Source organism: Panulirus ornatus, chromosome 3 (genome assembly GCF_036320965.1).
Source record: "Panulirus ornatus isolate Po-2019 chromosome 3, ASM3632096v1, whole genome shotgun sequence".
Classification (NCBI taxonomy): domain Eukaryota; kingdom Metazoa; phylum Arthropoda; class Malacostraca; order Decapoda; family Palinuridae; genus Panulirus; species Panulirus ornatus.
This window is the reverse complement of record NC_092226.1, coordinates 10385646-10403571: the sequence shown is the minus strand read 5'-3', so window position 1 is coordinate 10403571 and position 17926 is coordinate 10385646. Positions and strand designations below refer to the sequence as shown.

The window sequence follows — 17926 nt, the reverse complement described above, 5'->3', positions numbered from 1 at the left end:
AGCGCTGGTGGCTGATTCATGTGAGAAACTGCAGAAGCTGGTGACTGAGTTTGGTAAAGTGTGTGGAAGAAGAAAGTTAAGAGTAAATGTGAATAAGAGCAAGGTTATTAGGTACAGTAGGGTTGAGGGTCAAGTCAATTGGGAGGTGAGTTCGAATGGAGAAAAACTGGAGGAAGTGAAGTGTTTTAAATATCTGGGAGTGGATCTGGCAGCGGATGGAACCATGGAAGCGGAAGTGGATAATAGGGTGGGGGAGGGGGCGAAAATTCTGGGGGCCTTGAAGAATGTGTGGAAGTCGAGAACATTATCTCGGAAAGCAAAAATGGGTATGTTTGAAGGAATAGTGGTTCCAACAATGTTGTATGGTTGCGAGGCGTGGGCTATGGATAGAGTTGTGCGCAGGAGGATGGATGTGCTGGAAATGAGATGTTTGAGGACAATGTGTGGTGTGAGGTGGTTTGATCGAGTGAGTAACGTGAGGGTAAGAGAGATGTGTGGAAATAAAAAGAGCGTGGTTGAGAGAGCAGAAGAGGGTGTTTTGAAATGGTTTGGGCACATGGAGAGAATGAGTGAGGAAAGATTGACCAAGAGGATATATGTGTCGGAGGTGGAGGGAACGAGGAGAAGAGGGAGACCAAATTGGAGGTGGAAAGATGGAGTGAAAAAGATTTTGTGTGATCGGGACCTGAACATGCAGGAGGGTGAAAGGAGGGCAAGGAATAGAGTGAAGTGGAGCGATGTGGTATACCGGGGTTGACGTGCTGTCAATGGATTGAATCGGGGCATGTGAAGCGTCTGGGGTAAACCATGGAAAGCTGTGTAGGTATGTATATTTTGCGTGTGTGGACGTATGTATATACATGTGTATGGGGGTAGGTTGGGCCATTTCTTTCGTCTGTTTCCTTGCGCTACCTCGCAAACGCGGGAGACAGCGACAAAGCAAAAAAAAAAAAGAAATATATATATATATATATATATATATATATATATATATATATATATATATATATATATATATATATATATATGGGGAGAGAACGTTCTAACCTTTCCACCTCCTCCTCGTCTACTTAAGGTAAATATAAGACCAAAAGATTTGATGCTAAGTTATAAACAGATCAATTAGACATGAGTCAATCAGTCCTTCCTTTCTACTGAAGCCTCCTATTACACTAGTGTCCAATACATTATCATCATCTCACCTTCGACTGACGTAACCCAAAAATGCCATATCAGCCATCGTTACTGTATCTTCACATTTACCAAGAGGGATTGCAATAACTCTAACCCCCCCCCACCTTATTAAGTTCTCCTAACTTGCTTCCTAGCATAAGAGATGGTGGTTCTCAGGCTCTACATGTCCAGGTTAGCAACCCTTACAAAACATATATAGAATGGGATCCTGATTAATTTATGAGTAAGGCGGATCGTCCTTCTAAATGCGCACACAAAGTAGGGACCAATAACCAAAACATAATGTATACATAGGGTGGAACCCTTCTCTCAGAAATGTATAGACTGGTACCTCATTTGAGTATGTAGAGGCTGGAGCCCTCACTCAAATATGTATAGGTTGGGACCTTAACTTAAACATGTATAGTAGTAGGGCTCTTACTCAAATATACATAGGTTGGAGCTCAAAGTCCAATTTGTACACTATGGGGCCTTAACTGAAGCATGTATAGACTCAAATATGTATGGGTTCGAGCCTTAACTCCAAAGTTTATATAGCCTCAAATATGTATGGGTTCGAGCCCCAACTCAAATATGCATAGGTTTGGACCCTAACTCAAACCCGTATAGGTTATGCTCCTTATTCAAATATATACGTATAGGTTTGGGACCTTATTCAAATCTGTATAAGCTGAAGCCCTTAAATCATAGACGGGAGCCCCTAATTAAAGTATATACGAAATGGGGTTGTAACTCATTTATGAACACTGTCTGGAAACTCTCACAGACACATGTATAAGTTAAGGGACCCCTGAATTAAAGTGTGTACGAGCTAATATATTCAAAGACTCGGAACCTCCCAAAAGAAATGCATGTACAAAAGTGGGTTCTTAATCACACGATAACTATGTTATCATTGCAGGGCTTTCTGACCAGCGCGCATCACCATCGCCCTGCCACCGTCATGCGTCTAGCAGACAGTCCAGGTGAGTGGCCCGACCTTTGACCTGATCTTATGACCTGGGGATTAGCCTGATCTCATGACCTATGGCCTAAACTATGATATTCTATGACCAAAATTGAAAGTTAACGTACATGTTCTGAACTGGGGTGCGAAATGACCTTAGGCTATTCGACTAACCTGACCTCCACTGACTCGAAGTGGGATATTACCTGAGAAGTAATCAGTTGACTGGCCTGTCTACCTGTCAACTTACTTGAGACGTGACCTGTCAATTTTGCTAAAAGAAGACGGGCCATGACCTAGTCTGAGACTGTGTGGTGACCTGCGACTATAGCCTGTCTTAAGCCTGAGGTCATATCTGTGACCCGTACACACCGAGTGGTAACTTCCCTACTGACCTGTGTCCTGGAGGTATCTGACCTGTAACGTGTTGAGTGAGAATTCCATTGAGACTATCCATTGACTTTGTTACCTGTGACAACCGATCCGTAATCCTTCGATCGTCACTGAGTTGTGGTGACCTGTCGGCTGAGCTGTGTGTCCCGTAAACTGTATAGCGAAGTGTGACCTGTGTACTGTTTCATAGCTGGGATGTGACCCCGTGACCTGCTTAATGACCGGTGGACTGTTGTGGTATTTCTCAGTACCTGTTTGCAAATTAGATCCCATTTCCAAACTCGGACGCCGAATGTCAGGCAGCAGGCATCAAATATTCATCGCCATATTGACAAGATACCGAGTCCCCAAACATGGCCACCACTAACACCACCACCTGTCACACCCACATACACACACATACCACCTCCCACACACACACACACACACACCACCAGCATTAGCCGCTCTCAATCACCACCACCACTACTACCCCACCACTATTATCACCACCAATTTATTGAACAATGCCCCTTAACAACAGTAACGCTTTAACCATCGTCATAAATCACCAACATTACCACAATTCGCCACCACCACCATCACCACCACGGCAAACAAAACTCTACCACAGTTATCACCGCCACCAACACCACGACCACCACAGGGCACGAAAGATTACAAACTTCAATCCCTTCTACTGCACTCATATATATATATATATATATATATATATATATATATATATATATATATATATATATATATATATATATATGGTGTGGGAGGCAAGTTGTTAGAAGCAGTGAAAAGCTTTTATCGAGGATGTAAGGCATGTGTACGTGTAGGAAGAGAGGAAAGTGATTGGTTCTCAGTGAATGTAGGTTTGCGGCAGGGGTGTGTGATGTCTCCATGGTTGTTTAATTTGTTTATGGATGGGGTTGTTAGGGAGGTGAATGCAAGAGTTTTGGAAAGAGGGGCAAGTATGAAGTCTGTTGGGGATGAGAGAGCTTGGGAAGTGAGTCAGTTGTTGTTCGCTGATGATACAGAGCTGGTGGCTGATTCATGTGAGAAACTGCAGAAGCTGGTAAAGTGTGTGAAAGAAGAAAGTTAAGAGTAAATGTGAATAAGAGCAAGGTAATTAGGTACAGTAGGGTTGAGGGTCAAGTCAATTGGGAGGTAAGTTTGAATGGAGAAAAACTGGAGGAAGTAAAGTATTTTAGATATCTGGGAGTGGATCTGGCAGCGGATGGAACCATGGAAGCGGAAGTGGATCATAGGGTGGGGGAGGGGGCGAAAATCCTGGGAGCCTTGAAGAATGTGTGGAAGTCGAGAACATTATCTCGGAAAGCAAAAATGGGTATGTTTGAAGGAATAGTGGTTCCAACAATGTTGTATGGTTGCGAGGCGTGGGCTATGAATAGAGTTGTGCGCAGGAGGATGGATGTGCTGGAAATGAGATGTTTGAGGACAATGTGTGGTGTGAGGTGGTTTGATCGGGTAAGTAACGTAAGGGTAAGAGAGATGTGTGGAAATAAAAAGAGCGTGGTTGAGAGAACAGAAGAGGGTGTTTTGAAATGGTTTGGGCACATGGAGAGAATGAGTGAGGAAAGATTGACCAAGAGGATATATGTGTCGGAGGTGGAGGGAACGAGAAGTGGGAGACCAAATTGGAGGTGGAAAGATGGAGTGAAAAAGATTTTGTGTGATCGGGGCCTGAACATGCAGGAGGGTGAAAGGAGGGCAAGGAATAGAGTGAATTGGATCGATGTGGTATACCGGGGTTGACGTGCTGTCAGTGGATTGAATCAGGGCATGTGAAGCGTCTGGGGTAAACCATGGAAAGCTGTGTAGGTATGTATATTTGCGTGTGTGGACGTATGTATATACATGTGTATGGGGGTGGGTTGGGCCATTTCTTTCGTCTGTTTCCTTGCGCTACCTCGCAAACGCGGGAGACAGCGACAAAGCAAGAAAAAAAAAAAAAATATATATATATATATATATATATATATATATATATGTATATATATATATATATATATATATATATATATATATATATATATATATATATATATATATATATATATATATACGTTCGTCTGTGTCGACATCTAAGCGTGTGGAGTGATCTGCAAAAGAATTCGTAAAAGTGTATGTGATGTGCAAAGAAATCAGTAGTTAATTTTCTACACTGTGTGTAAGGAGAAATACCCGTGCGAGTGTGATGACACATCTACAGTGTTCTTCCTGTGCGAGTGTGATGACACATCTACATTGTTCTTCCTGTGCGAGTGTGGTGACACATCTACATTGTTCTTCCTGTGCGAGTGTGATGACACATCTACATTGTTCTTCCTGTGCGAGTGTGGTGACACATCTACATTGTTCTTCCTGTGCGAATGTGATGACACATCTACATTGTTCTTCATGTGCGAGTGTGATGACACATCCACATTGTTCTTCCTGTGCGAGTGTGGTGACACATCTACATTGTTCTTCCTGTGCGAATGTGATGACACATCTACATTGTTCTTCATGTGCGAGTGTGATGACACATCCACATTGTTCTTCCTGTGCGAGTGTGATGACACATCTACATTGTTCTTCCTGTGCGAGTGTGGTGACACATCTACATTGTTCTTCCTGTGCGAGTGTGGTGACACATCTACATCGTCATCCTGAAGAGGCATTTGCATAATGGTATCAATGACCGATGACATTAAACTCCGTATAATTCGCCTAACGTTGCATTTTTGAGCGTTACTATGATAACCCCCCACCCCTCACCCCACCGCTCTGAGACGCTCCCTCCCTCCACTCTGTCACTCCTCCCTCCCTCCACTCTGTCACTCCTCCCTCCCTCCACTCTGTCACTCCTCCGTCCCTCCACTCGCGTGAAATAACTGCGTCTCATTTCTCTCCCCCCCCCCCCCAACCCCTCCCCCAAGAAGAGCGCCCCCCCTTAACCCTTGTCCCCACCCACCCTCACACATTCGTCTTCTGTCCACAGTGCCAGACGTACGACGACGGGTCGAAGAACACCACCACCACCACCACCTTCAGCACCTACAACGTCCCTTCATGGGATCCGAATCGAAGGACACCAACGACGTGCAGGTCCTGAATCTCCACCCGGCTGGGGAGAAGATCAGGTCTGGCCTGGCGGGACGCTTAGCCGAGCAGAGGGGATCTGTCTGCCCAAAGAGCATAGACGAGCTCTATTGGATGCTGCCTGGGGCAGTCGTATATGAAAAAGACAGCAGTCCCGGATAGGAGCTTCACACACACACACACACACAACTATTACTGTATAGTTATGTAGTTGTCCCAGCTCTTCGCCGTTGTTGTGGGCGGTTGCAATAGCAAAATGTGTTTTTTTTTTTTCTTTACCTCATGAGATAGGATCCCATTACTCAAGGGAGTGCCTTACTCACTCATGGATAAGAATGATATTGCTCACATTGAGCCGCTATCTCATGTCTCTCTCTCTCCTTGCGGGAGCATCGCCAATGGGACCCAGTCAGTCCCTTTCGCCAGAATTGATCATTATACCACTAACAGTACAAGTTTTGTTCTAATGATTATTATCATTTGGAATACAGCACTTCCTTCGCTGTCCTTAGAATTACAGTGAATCAAAAATACCCACAGTCTGTTTCAGGTGATGTTCTTGTTCTCAAGCCAATTTCCCACCTTCCCTGGTTTAGTCGCGGGATGTTTATAATCGCAAACACTTCACCAGCCGAAGACTTCAAAGGATTTTATTGCAGGCGATTAGATTACGTGCAGACGATTAGATTACGTGCAGACGATTAGATTACGTGCAGACGATTCGTATCATGGTGACTGGTGGATAGTATTCATCTAACACATTTTCCCCCCTATCTGTCGCTATCCTGACCCCGGACCTTAAACTACACGAGGGTCCGAAACTTGGGTAAAGTTCAGAATATAGAATTGATTTGGCACATACACAGTTCGACCTCACAACACTCAGAATACAGGAGAGTAACACAAAATCGTTGAACCAGTAAAGCATCTGAAAAATAAAACAGTTTACCTCGAAGCTCTGAAATTGGTCCAGGTCGTTAACATGTACGATAATCATAAGGGAAGTCTTCTATGTTACCATTAGAAAACTGGAAAATGAACTATTCATCGTATTACAAACACCCCTTGCGTTGGATCTATTTTCAGTGCTGTACCTAACGTGGAGTTAGATGATAAACTTTATCTATCTCTTTTTTTTATCCCCCGTCTGAAAAACCCCACTGCCTCTCCTCACATGATTTTCAAGGACATAGATTCATCTATGAGTGTATATCTACCAAGTAAAAAGTATCGAGAGCAGACTTTGCCTCAGCATACTAAGCCATTTATTTTGATAAAGAGACCAGCGTTGAGATAAGCTTATCAAATGAAAATTGTTTTATGACTGAAGCACCTCTTATAAGTCTTAATTAGATGCGTCATTCATTTATAATGACAATGTAATGCCATCTATGTTAAGTTTAGTCTAGTTTTGATATTTAGTTTATTTATGAGTGTAAAACCATTTATGCCAAGCCTAGCCTTTTATGAATTTTCATCTATAATAGAAAGGCACCACAATGTTCGAAAATTTCGTGCTATTCATTATGGTATTGTAGTACCACCTCTGTTAAGCTTGCATAATCACACGAAATGCATTAATAATGTAAATGTAGGAACACCAATGATATACCTATGATTGCATTTGAGGTACGTGTGGTACTTGTGATAAAATATATCTAACTACTATTTTAAAGTGAATCATTGGGTGGGGAGGGGGCGAAAGTTCTGGGAGCGTTGAAGAATGTGTGGTAGTCGAGAACGTTATCTTCGGAAAGCAAAAATGGGTAGGTTTGAAGGATTAGTGGTTCCAGCAATGTTATATGGTTGCGAGGCGTGGGCTATAGATAGAGTTGTGCGCAGGAGGGTGGACGTGCTGGAAATGAGATGTTTGAGGACAATGTGTGGTGTGAGGTGGTTTGATCGAGTAAGTAACGTAAGGGTAAGAGAGATGTGTGGTAATAAAAAGAGTGTGGTTGAGAGAGCAGAAGAGGGTGTTTTGAAATGGTTTGGGCACATGGAGAGAATGAGTGCGGGAAAGATTGACCAAGAGGGTATATGTGTCGGAGGTGGAGGGAACGAGGAGAAGTGGGAGACCAAATTGGAGGTGGAAAGATGGAGTGAAAAAGATTTTGTGTGATCGGGGCCTGAACATGCAGGAGGGTGAAAGGAGGGCAAGGAATAGAGTGAATTGGATCGATGTGGTATACCGGGGTTGACGTGTTGTCAGTGGATTGAATCAGGGCAGGTGAAGCTTCTGGGGTAAACCATGGAAAGTTGTGTGGGGCCTGGATGTGGAAAGGGAGCTGTGGTTTCGGGCATTATTGCGTGGCAGCTAGAGACTGAGTGTGAACGAATGGGGCCTTTGTTGTCCTTTCCTAGTGCTGCCTCGCACACATGAGGGGGGAGGGGGATGGTATTCCATGTGTGGCGAGGTGGCGATGGGAGTGAATGGGGGCAGACAGTGTGAATTGTGTGCATGGGTATATATGTATGTGTCTGTGTATGTATATATATGTGTACATTGAGATGTATAGGTATGTATATTTGCGTGTGTGGACGTGTGTGTGTGTGTATACATTGTGTATGGGGGTGGGTTGGGCCATTTCTTTCGTCTGTAACCTTGCGCTACCTCGCAAACGCGGGAGACAGCGACAAAGCAAAATAAAATAAATAAATAAATAAATAAATAATATATATATATATATATATATATATATATATATATATATATATATATATATATATATATATATATATATATATATATACGTTGAGATGTATAGGTATGTATATGTGCGTGTGTGGACGTGTATGTATATACATGTGTATGTGGGTGGGTTGGGCCATTCTTTCGCCTGTTTCCTTGCGCTACCTCGCTAACGCGGGAGACAGCGACAAAGTATAATAGAATAGAATAATGTCTTAAAGCTAGCCTATCATCTAAGATAGCATATTGTTTGAGACCTGTGTTCTTAATATTCAGAGATCACCGACATGATGGCAAGCATATTGATAAGAGGTAAGCATCTACGTGTGTTTGGCCACTTTGAACATGAGTCTTATCAGTGATAACCTGTGATGTTATACCCACAAAGTGGTTATTCTTGGTTCTGACCAGGTAGGAACTGAATCTATTGTACATGTGAGCCTTGCATTGCGTCAGAAATGCCCCCGAGAACACCTATACACAAGAAACATTTCAACACTTGGTTCATATTGACAGAGTCGATTAATAATGGCCAACATGAAATGCATAAATTAAAATCATAATTGCTTTTTTATTCATGAACACAATATATATCACTTCTGGGAAAATATCAATAATGATAGGTCATTAGAGGCATTCTAATGTAATTAGGGTAAAGAAGTTTGTAAAAACTGATGTTTGGGTATGAGTTTCAGCTAATTTGGGTAGGAAAGTATATCAATGTATTTTCATGGTTTACAGCTCTATGTCAAAACTGAATATAATCGATTCTGAAAGTTTTGACACATTACATTGTATTAATAAATAAAACGAAAAAAAAATGTTTCCTTGAACCCTTCTAGACACTTCGTAATACAATAAATCAATACATATATCTATATACATATATATATTGCGGCAGGGGTGTGTGATGTCTCCATGGTTGTTTAATTTGTTTATGGATGGGGTTGTTAGGGAGGTAAATGCAAGAGTTTTGGAAAGAGGGGCAAGTATGAAGTCTGTTGGGGATGAGAGAGCTTGGGAAGTAAGTCAGTTGTTGTTCGCTGATGATACAGCGCTGGTGGCTGATTCATGTGAGAAACTGCAGAAGCTGGTGACTGAGTTTGGTAAAGTGTGTGAAAAAAGAAAGTTAAGAGTAAATGTGAATAAGAGCAAGGTAATTAGGTACAGTAGGGTTGAGGGTCAAGTCAATTGGGAGGTAAGTTTGAATGGAGAAAAACTGGAGGAAGTGAAGTGTTTTAGATATCTGGGAGTGGATCTGGCAGCGGATGGAACCATGGAAGCGGAAGTAGATCATAGGGTGGGGGAGGGGGCGAAAATCCTGGGAGCCTTGAAGAATGTGTGGAAGTCGAGAACATTATCTCGGAAAGCCAAAAATGGGTATGTTTGAAGGAATAGTGGTTCCAACAATGTTGTATGGTTGCGAGGCGTGGGCTATGGATAGAGTTGTGCGCAGGAGGATGGATGTGCTGGAAATGAGATGTTTGAGGACAATGTGTGGTGTGAGGTGGTTTGATCGAGTAAGTAACGTAAGGGTAAGAGAGATGTGTGGAAATAAAAAGAGCGTGGTTGAGAGAGCAGAAGAGGGTGTTTTGAAATGATGTGGTCACATGGAGAGAATGAGTGATGAAAGATTGACCATGAGGATATATGTGTCGGAGGTGGAGGGAACGAGGAGAAGTGGGAGACCAAATTGGAGGTGGAAAGATGGAGTGAAAAAGATTTTGTGTGATCGGGGCCTGAACATGCAGGAGGGTGAAAGGAGGGCAAGGAATAGAGTGAATTGGATCGATGTGGTATACCGGGGTTGACGTGCTGTCAGTGGATTGAATCAGGGCATGTGAAGCGTCTGGGGTGAACCATGGAAAGCAGTGTAGGTATGTATATTTGCGTGTGTGGACGTATGTATATACATGTGTATGGGGTGGGTTGGGCCATTTCTTTCGTCTGTTTCCTTGCGCTACCTCGCAAACGCGGGAGACAGCGACAAAGCAAATATATATACATATATATATATATATATATATATATATATATATATATATATATATATATATATATATATATATATATATACATATATATATATATATAATATATATATATATATATTGGGGAAGAGCAGTGTGGTTTCAGAAGTGGTAGAGGATGTGTGGATCAGGTGTTTGCTTTGAAGAATGTATGTGAGAAATACTTAGAAAAGCAAATGGATTTGTATGTAGCATTTATGGATCTGGAGAGAGCATATGATAAGAGTTGATAGAGATGCTCTGTGGAAGGTATTAAGAATATATGGTGTGGGAGGCAAGTTGTTAGAAGCAGTGAAAAGTTTTTATCGAGGATGTAAGGCATGTGTACGTGTAGGAAGAGAGGAAAGTGATTGGTTCTCAGTGAATGTAGGTTTGCGGCAGGGGTGTGTGATGTCTCCATGGTTGTTTAATTTGTTTATTGATGGGGTTGTTATGGAGGTAAATGCAAGAGTTTTGGAAAGAGGGGCAAGTATGAAGTCTGTTGGGGATGAGAGAGCTTGGGAAGTGAGTCAGTTGTTGTTCGCTGATGATACAGCGCTGGTGGCTGATTCATGTGAGAAACTGCAGAAGCTGGTGACTGAGTTTGGTAAAGTGTGTGAAAGAAGAAAGTTAAGAGTAAATGTGAATAAGAGCAAGGTTATTAGGTACAGTAGGGTTGAGGGTCAAGTCAACTGGGAGGTAAGTTTGAATGGAGCAAAACTGGAGGAAGTAAAGTGTTTTAGATATCTGGGAGTGGATCTGGCAGCGGATGGAACCATGGAAGCGGAAGTGGATCATAGGGTGGGGGAGGTGGCGATAATTCTGGGAGCCTTGAAGAATGTGTGGAAGTCGAGAACATTATCTCGGAAAGCAAAAATGGGTATGCTTGAAGGAATAGTGGTTCCAACAATGTTGTATGGTTGCGAGGCGTGGGCTATGGATAGAGTTGTGCGCAGGAGGATGGATGTGCTGGAAATGAGATGTTTGAGGACAATGTGTGGTGTGAGGTGGTTTGATCGAGTAAGTAACGTAAGGGTAAGAGAGATGTGTGGAAATAAAAAGAGCGTGGGTGAGAGAGCAGAAGAGGGTGTTTTGAAATGGTTTGGGCACATGGAGAGAATGAGTGAGGAAAGATTGACCAAGAGGATATATGTGTCGGAGGTGGAGGGAACGAGGAGAAGTGGGAGACCAAATTGGAGGTGGAAAGATGGAGTGAAAGAGATTTTGTGTGATCGGGGCCTGAACATGCAGGAGCGTGAAAGGAGGGCAAGGAATAGAGTGAATTGGATCGATGTGGTATACCGGGGTTGACGTGCTGTCAGCAGTGGATTGAATCAGGGCATGTGAAGCGTCTGGGGTAAACCATGGAAAGCTGTGTAGGTATGTATATTTGCGTGAGTGGACGTATGTATATACATGTGTATGGGGGTGGGTTGGGCCATTTTTTTCGTCTGTTTCCTTGCGCTACCTCGCAAACGCGGGAGACAGCGACAAAGCAAAAAAAAAAAAAAAAAAAAAAAATATATATATATATATATATATATATATATATATATATATATATATATATATATATATATATATATATATATATATATATGTGTGTGTGTGTGTGTGTGTGTGTGTGTGTGTGTGTATACCATAATAGTATAGAGATGATGAAATACAAAATAATTGAAGATATGTGCCCTTACCTTGAACATTGATTTATTGAAAAATTATTTGGTACACATATCTTTTTTTCAGAACATGTATCATAAACATTTCAGTCCGCAGACATGCTAAGGGTCGTATATGAGCAACGAATACAGTTGCCTAATTCATACGCGCATTAGTTGAGTCACCTACAACAGTTTAATTAGATACCCAAAGTTGTTAGTATAGTATCTACTAGCGAGTTGCAAGTCACATATGAGTTTATATGATAAAAAAACTGGTTTCTATACCGTGTAACCAATTTCCTATGAAGTACATACAACTGTATACACACCATACGAAATACATTAGCTTGTATAATCTATTCAGAACCATCCATATTTCGTATACCTGTTACATATACATACATATATTTGTAACAATATTCGTAAACAACATAATCTAGATATATATACGAATCTTAAAAGTTTATATGTTTGACGTACTAATAGGCTGGGACAAGACAGATATGTCTACGTAAACGTAATAGTTGTAATATTCTGTTAATATTCTGTTAATTTTGTAATATTCTGTAATTTTCTGTTAATAATCTGTTTCTACATAGTCTGTATCTGCACCTCTATAAGAATTTAGCAAGGCATTGAGGCTTAACAACAAAATATTTGAAATTGTATCAGATGAAAACTACGACAGAGAGGTGTGGTGGTCTAAAAACCGGCCGGCAAGTTTGTCGTACGTTTGGCAGCGTGTGGTAATCGATCGTTGTAAATTACGTATACCATAATGTCTAGGTAAGTAATTTTGGTATGATCAATGGTGGTTTTTCCTCTTTTTGTTTATCAAGGAAGACACCATCTCGTATTTCATTTCACTTCTTCCCAGAACACAAAATCTTTTCGCGGTGTAAACGATACTCCTTTCAGTTTTCACTGTTGAATTCGTATTTCTAACGTTGATGTAACGAAACACTGAACAAATCAGAAAAATCTTAAATGCTTGGTTTAGATAAACTGATTTCCAATAGCTATTACTTCCACTAATAAATCAGTGACTGAGATACGAATGCGAACTTTTTCCTGAATATATTATGGTTGAAAATTCCGAAGAATGTAATGATAGGGTACTATCAACTGGAATTTGATATGTATATATACATATATACATATATATATATATATATATATATATATATATATATATATATATACATATATATATATATATATCCCTGGGGATAGGGGAGAAAGAATACTTCCCACGCATTCCTCAAGTGTAGTACAAGGCGACTAAAGGGGACGGGAGCGGGAGGCTGGAAACCCTCGCCTCCTTGTATTTTAACTTTGTAACAGGGGAAACAGAAGGAGTCACACCAGGAGTGCTCATCCTCCTCGAAGGCTCAGATTGGGGTGTCTAAATGTGTGTAGATGTAACCAAGATGAGAAAAAAGGAGAGATACATAGCATGTTTGAGGAAAGGAACCTGGATGTTTTGGCTCTAAGTGAAACGAAGCTCAAGGGCAAAGGGGAAGAGTGGTTTGGGAATGTCTTGGGAGTAAAGTCAGGGGTTAGTGAGAGGACAAGAGCAAGGGAAGGAGTAGCACTACTCCTGAAACAGGAGTGGTGGGAGTATGTGATAGAGTGTAAGAAAGTAAAATCTAGATTGATATGGGTAAAACTGAAAGTTGATGGAGAGAGATGGGTGATTATTGGCGCATATGCACCTGGGCATGAGAAGAAAGAGCATGAGAGACAAGTCTTTTGGGACCAGCTGAGTGAGTGTGTTAGTAGTTTTGATGCACGAGACCGGGTTATAGTGATAGGTGATTTGAATGCAAAGGTGAGTAATGTGGCAGTTGAGGAATAATTGGTGCACATGGGGTGTTCAGTGTTGTAAATGGAAATGGTGAAGAGCTTGTAGATTTATGTGCTGAAAAAGGACTGGTGATTGGGAATACCTGGTTTAAAAAGAGAGATATACATAAGTATACGTATGTAAGTAGAAGAGATGGCCAGAGAGCGTTATTGGATTACGTGTTAATTGATAGGCGCGCAAGAGAGAGACATTTTTGGATGTTAAGGTGCTGAGAGGTGCAAATGGAGGGATGTCTGATCATTATCTTGTGGAGGCGAAGGTGAAGATTTGTAGAGGTTTTCAGAAAAAAAGAGAGAATGTTGGGGGGTCAAGAGAGTGCTGAGAGTAAGTGAGCTTGGGAAGGAGACTTGTGTGAGGAAGTACCAGGAGAGACTGAGTACAAAATGGAAAAAGGTGAGAACAAAGGAGGTAAGGGGGGTGGGGGAGGAATGGGATGTATTTGGGGAAGCAGTGATGGCTTGCGTAAAAGATGCTTGTGGCATGAGAAGCGTGGAGGTGGGCAGATTAGAAAGGGTAGTGAGTGGTGGGATGAAGAAGTAAGATTATCAGTGAAAGATAAGAGAGAGGCATTTGGACGATTTTTGCAGGGAAATAATGCAAATGACTGGGAGATATATAAAAGAAAGAGGCAGGAGGTCAAGAGAAAGGTGCAAGAGGTGAAAAAGAGGGCAAATGAGAGATGGGGTGAGAGAGTATCATTAAATTCTAGGGAGAATAAAAAGATGTTTTGGAAGGAGGTAAATAAAGTGCGTAAGACGAGGGAACAAATGGGAACTTCAGTGAAGGGCGCTAATGGGGAGGTGATAACAAGTAGTGGTGATGTGAAAAGGAGATGGAGTGAGGATTCTGAAGATTTGTTGAATGTGTTTGATGGTAGAGTGGCAGATATAGGGTGTTTTGGTCGAGGTGGTGACTGTATTGTTGACTGATTGGTAAGGTTATTTAATGTATGTATGACTCATGGTGAGGTGCCTGAGGATTGGCGGAATGCTTGCACAGTGCCATTGTACAAAGGCAAAGTGGGAGTGCTCAAATTCCCAAGGTATAAGTTTGTTGAGTATTCCTGGTAAATTATATGGGAGGGTATTGATTGAGAGGGTGAAGGCATGTACAGAGCATCAGATTGGGGAAGAGCAGTGTGGTTTCAGAAGTGGTAGAGGATGTGTGGATCAGGTGTTTGCTTTCAAGAACGTATGTGAGAAATACTTAGAAAAGCAAATGGATTTGTATGTAGCATTTATGGATCTGGAGAAGGCATATGATAGAGTTGATAGAGATGCTCTGTAGAAGGTATTAAGAATATATGGTGTGGGAGGCAAGTTGTTAGAAGCAGAAAAGTTTTTATCGAGGATGTAAGGCATGTGTACGTGTAGGAAGAGTGGAAAGTGATTGGTTCTCAGTGAATGTAGGTTTGCGGCAGGGGTCTGTGATGTCTCCATGGTTGTTTAATTTGTTTATGGATGGGATTGTTAGGGAGGTGAATGTAAGAGTTTTGGAAAGAGGGGCAAGTATGCAGTCTGTTGTGAATGAGAGAGCGTGGGAAGTGAGTTGGTTGTTGTTCGCTGATGATACAGCGCTGGTGGCTGCTTCATGTGAGAAACTGCATAAGCTGGTGACCGAGTTTGGTAAAGTGTGTGAAAGAAGAAAGCTGAGAGTAAATGTGAATAAGAGCAAGGTTATTAGGTAAAGTAGGGTTGAGGGTCAAGTTAATTGGGAGGTAAGTTTGAATGGAGAAAAACTGGAGGAAGTGAAGTATTTTAGATATCTGGGAGTGGATTTGGCAGCGGATGGAACCATGGAAGCGGAAGTGAATCATAGGGTGGGGGAGGGGGGAAAGTTCTGGGGGCATTGAAGAATGTGTGGAAGTCGAGAACATTATCTCGGAAAGCAAAAATGGGTATGTATGAAGGAATAGTGGTTCCAACAATGTTATATGGTTGCGAGGCATGGGCTATGGATAGAGTTGTGCGGAGGAGGGTGGATGTGCTGGAAATGAGATGTTTGAGGACAATATGTGGTGTGAGGTGGTTTGATCGAGTAAGTAATGAAAGGGGTAAGAGAGATGTGTGGTAATAAAAAGAGTGTGGTTGAGAGAGCAGAAAAGGGTGTTTTGAAATGGTGTGGTCACATGGAGAGAATGAGTGAGGAAAGATTGACCAAGAGGTGGAGGGAACGAGGAGAAGTGGGAGACCAAATTGGAGGTGGAAAGATGGAGTGAAAAAGATTTTGAGTGATCGGGGCCTGAACATGCAGGAGGGTGAAAGGCATGCAAGGAATAGAGTGAACTGGAATGATGTGGTATACCAGTTTCGACGTACTGTCAATGGATTGAACCAGGGCATGTGAAGCGTCTGGGGGAAAGTTCTGTGGGGCCTAGATGTGGAAAGGGGGCTGTGGTTTCGGTGCATTATTACATGACAGCTAGAGACTGAGTGTGAACGAATGGGTTGTTATTGCCATGTGTGGCGAGGTGGCGATAGGAATAGATAAAGGTAGACAGTATGAATTATGTACATGTGTATATATGTATATGTCTGTGTGTGTATATATATGTGTACATTGAGATGTATAGGTATGTATATTTGCGTGTGTGGACGTGTATGTATATACATGTGTATGTGGGTGGGTTGGGCCATTCTTTCGTCTGTTTCCTTGCGCTACCTCGCTAACGCGGGAGACAGCGACAAAGCAAAATAATAATTATATATATATATATATATATATATATATATATATATATATATATATATATATATATATATATATATATATATCCCTCAAAGGCCCAGTCCTCTGTTCTCAACGCTACCTCGCTAATGCGGGAAATGGCGAATAGTATGAAAAAAAAAAAAATATATATATATATATATATATATATATATATATATATATATATATATATATATATATATATATATATATATATATATTCCTGGGGATAGGGGAGAAAGAATACTTCCTACGTTTTCCCTGCGTGTCGTAGAAGGCGACTAAAAGGGAAGGGAGCGGGGGGCTGGAAATCCTCCCCTCGCGTTTTTTTTTTTCTTTTTTTTTCCAAAAGAAGGAACAGAGAAGGGGGCCAGGTGAGGATATTCCCTCAAAGGTCCAGTCCTCTTTTCTTAACGCTACCTCGCTGACGCGGGAAATGGCGAATAGTATGGAAAAAAAAAAAAAAATATATATATATATATATATATATATATATATATATATATATATATATATATATATATATATATATCAAACTTTTCATATAAGCCAGGCTTCAAAAGAAAAAAGAAAGGAGCAGGGATAGGGGCTAAAGAGTAGAGGAAAGGAGGAGAAATGATACGTAAGAATCAACGAGTGTTTGAGAAAGTACAAAAGGTTGTCTTTTTAAAAAAGAAAGAAAATAGGCTTTGGTCATATATGTCATAAAAGAAAGACAAAAGAAAAAGAGCAAGCAAAGACATGACAACTCAAGAGAACACAGCCATCGGCATGACCGTCTCCCACGATCAACACCGTCACCTTGCCAGCGGCCAGGCATGTGACGCAATAACCCTTCCATGGGATGCGCAGTCATTGCATTTGTGCAGGACTTTTTAAAAGCAGCCAGTGTTCGGGAGGAGAGTGTTAACGAAATCATATCACGTAAATCTGCAAGACAGACCTCTGGTAAACACAGGGGAGGAGGTTTCGATTCCTCCGAAATTCGTATATAACATTTCCTTGTCTCTTCTTTTTTTTTTTTTTTTTTGCCCATATATCTAACATTTTTTACGTATTTCATTTAAGGCCTGACCTTGATGTGGACGTTTTTCTGCGACTGGAGCTTTCATCGTAAAAAAAAAAATGTAAGAATGTAGTGATTATTCGTGTCAACGAATAACGATTTACAGTGAAGGTAAACTGTTGATGTTATAACCGTGCCCGAAATTGACAATTCGCATTTGAATTATGGAGACTAAAAATGTCATAGCTCTGAGCGAGTCATTGTTGAAATGAAAACTGTCACTTGAAGGAAAATTGTATTCAAGCAATTTGCCATACGTGATATTATATATATATATATATATATATATATATATA

At 41.2% G+C, this 17926-nt stretch overlaps 1 protein-coding gene across 1 annotated transcript in view; it reads left to right on the top strand.

Moving 5' to 3' along the window:
- LOC139760379 (uncharacterized) overlaps positions 1 to 9151 on the top strand; it is a 34050-nt gene extending 24899 nt beyond the window's left edge. The window contains exons 2-3 of the mRNA XM_071683487.1: positions 2096 to 2159; positions 5529 to 9151. Coding sequence (XP_071539588.1) covers positions 2096 to 2159; positions 5529 to 5791 — 327 coding nt within the window. The 3' untranslated portion in view covers positions 5792 to 9151. The remainder of the gene's footprint in view (positions 1 to 2095; positions 2160 to 5528) is intronic.
- Positions 9152 to 17926: the final 8775 nt, after the last annotated feature.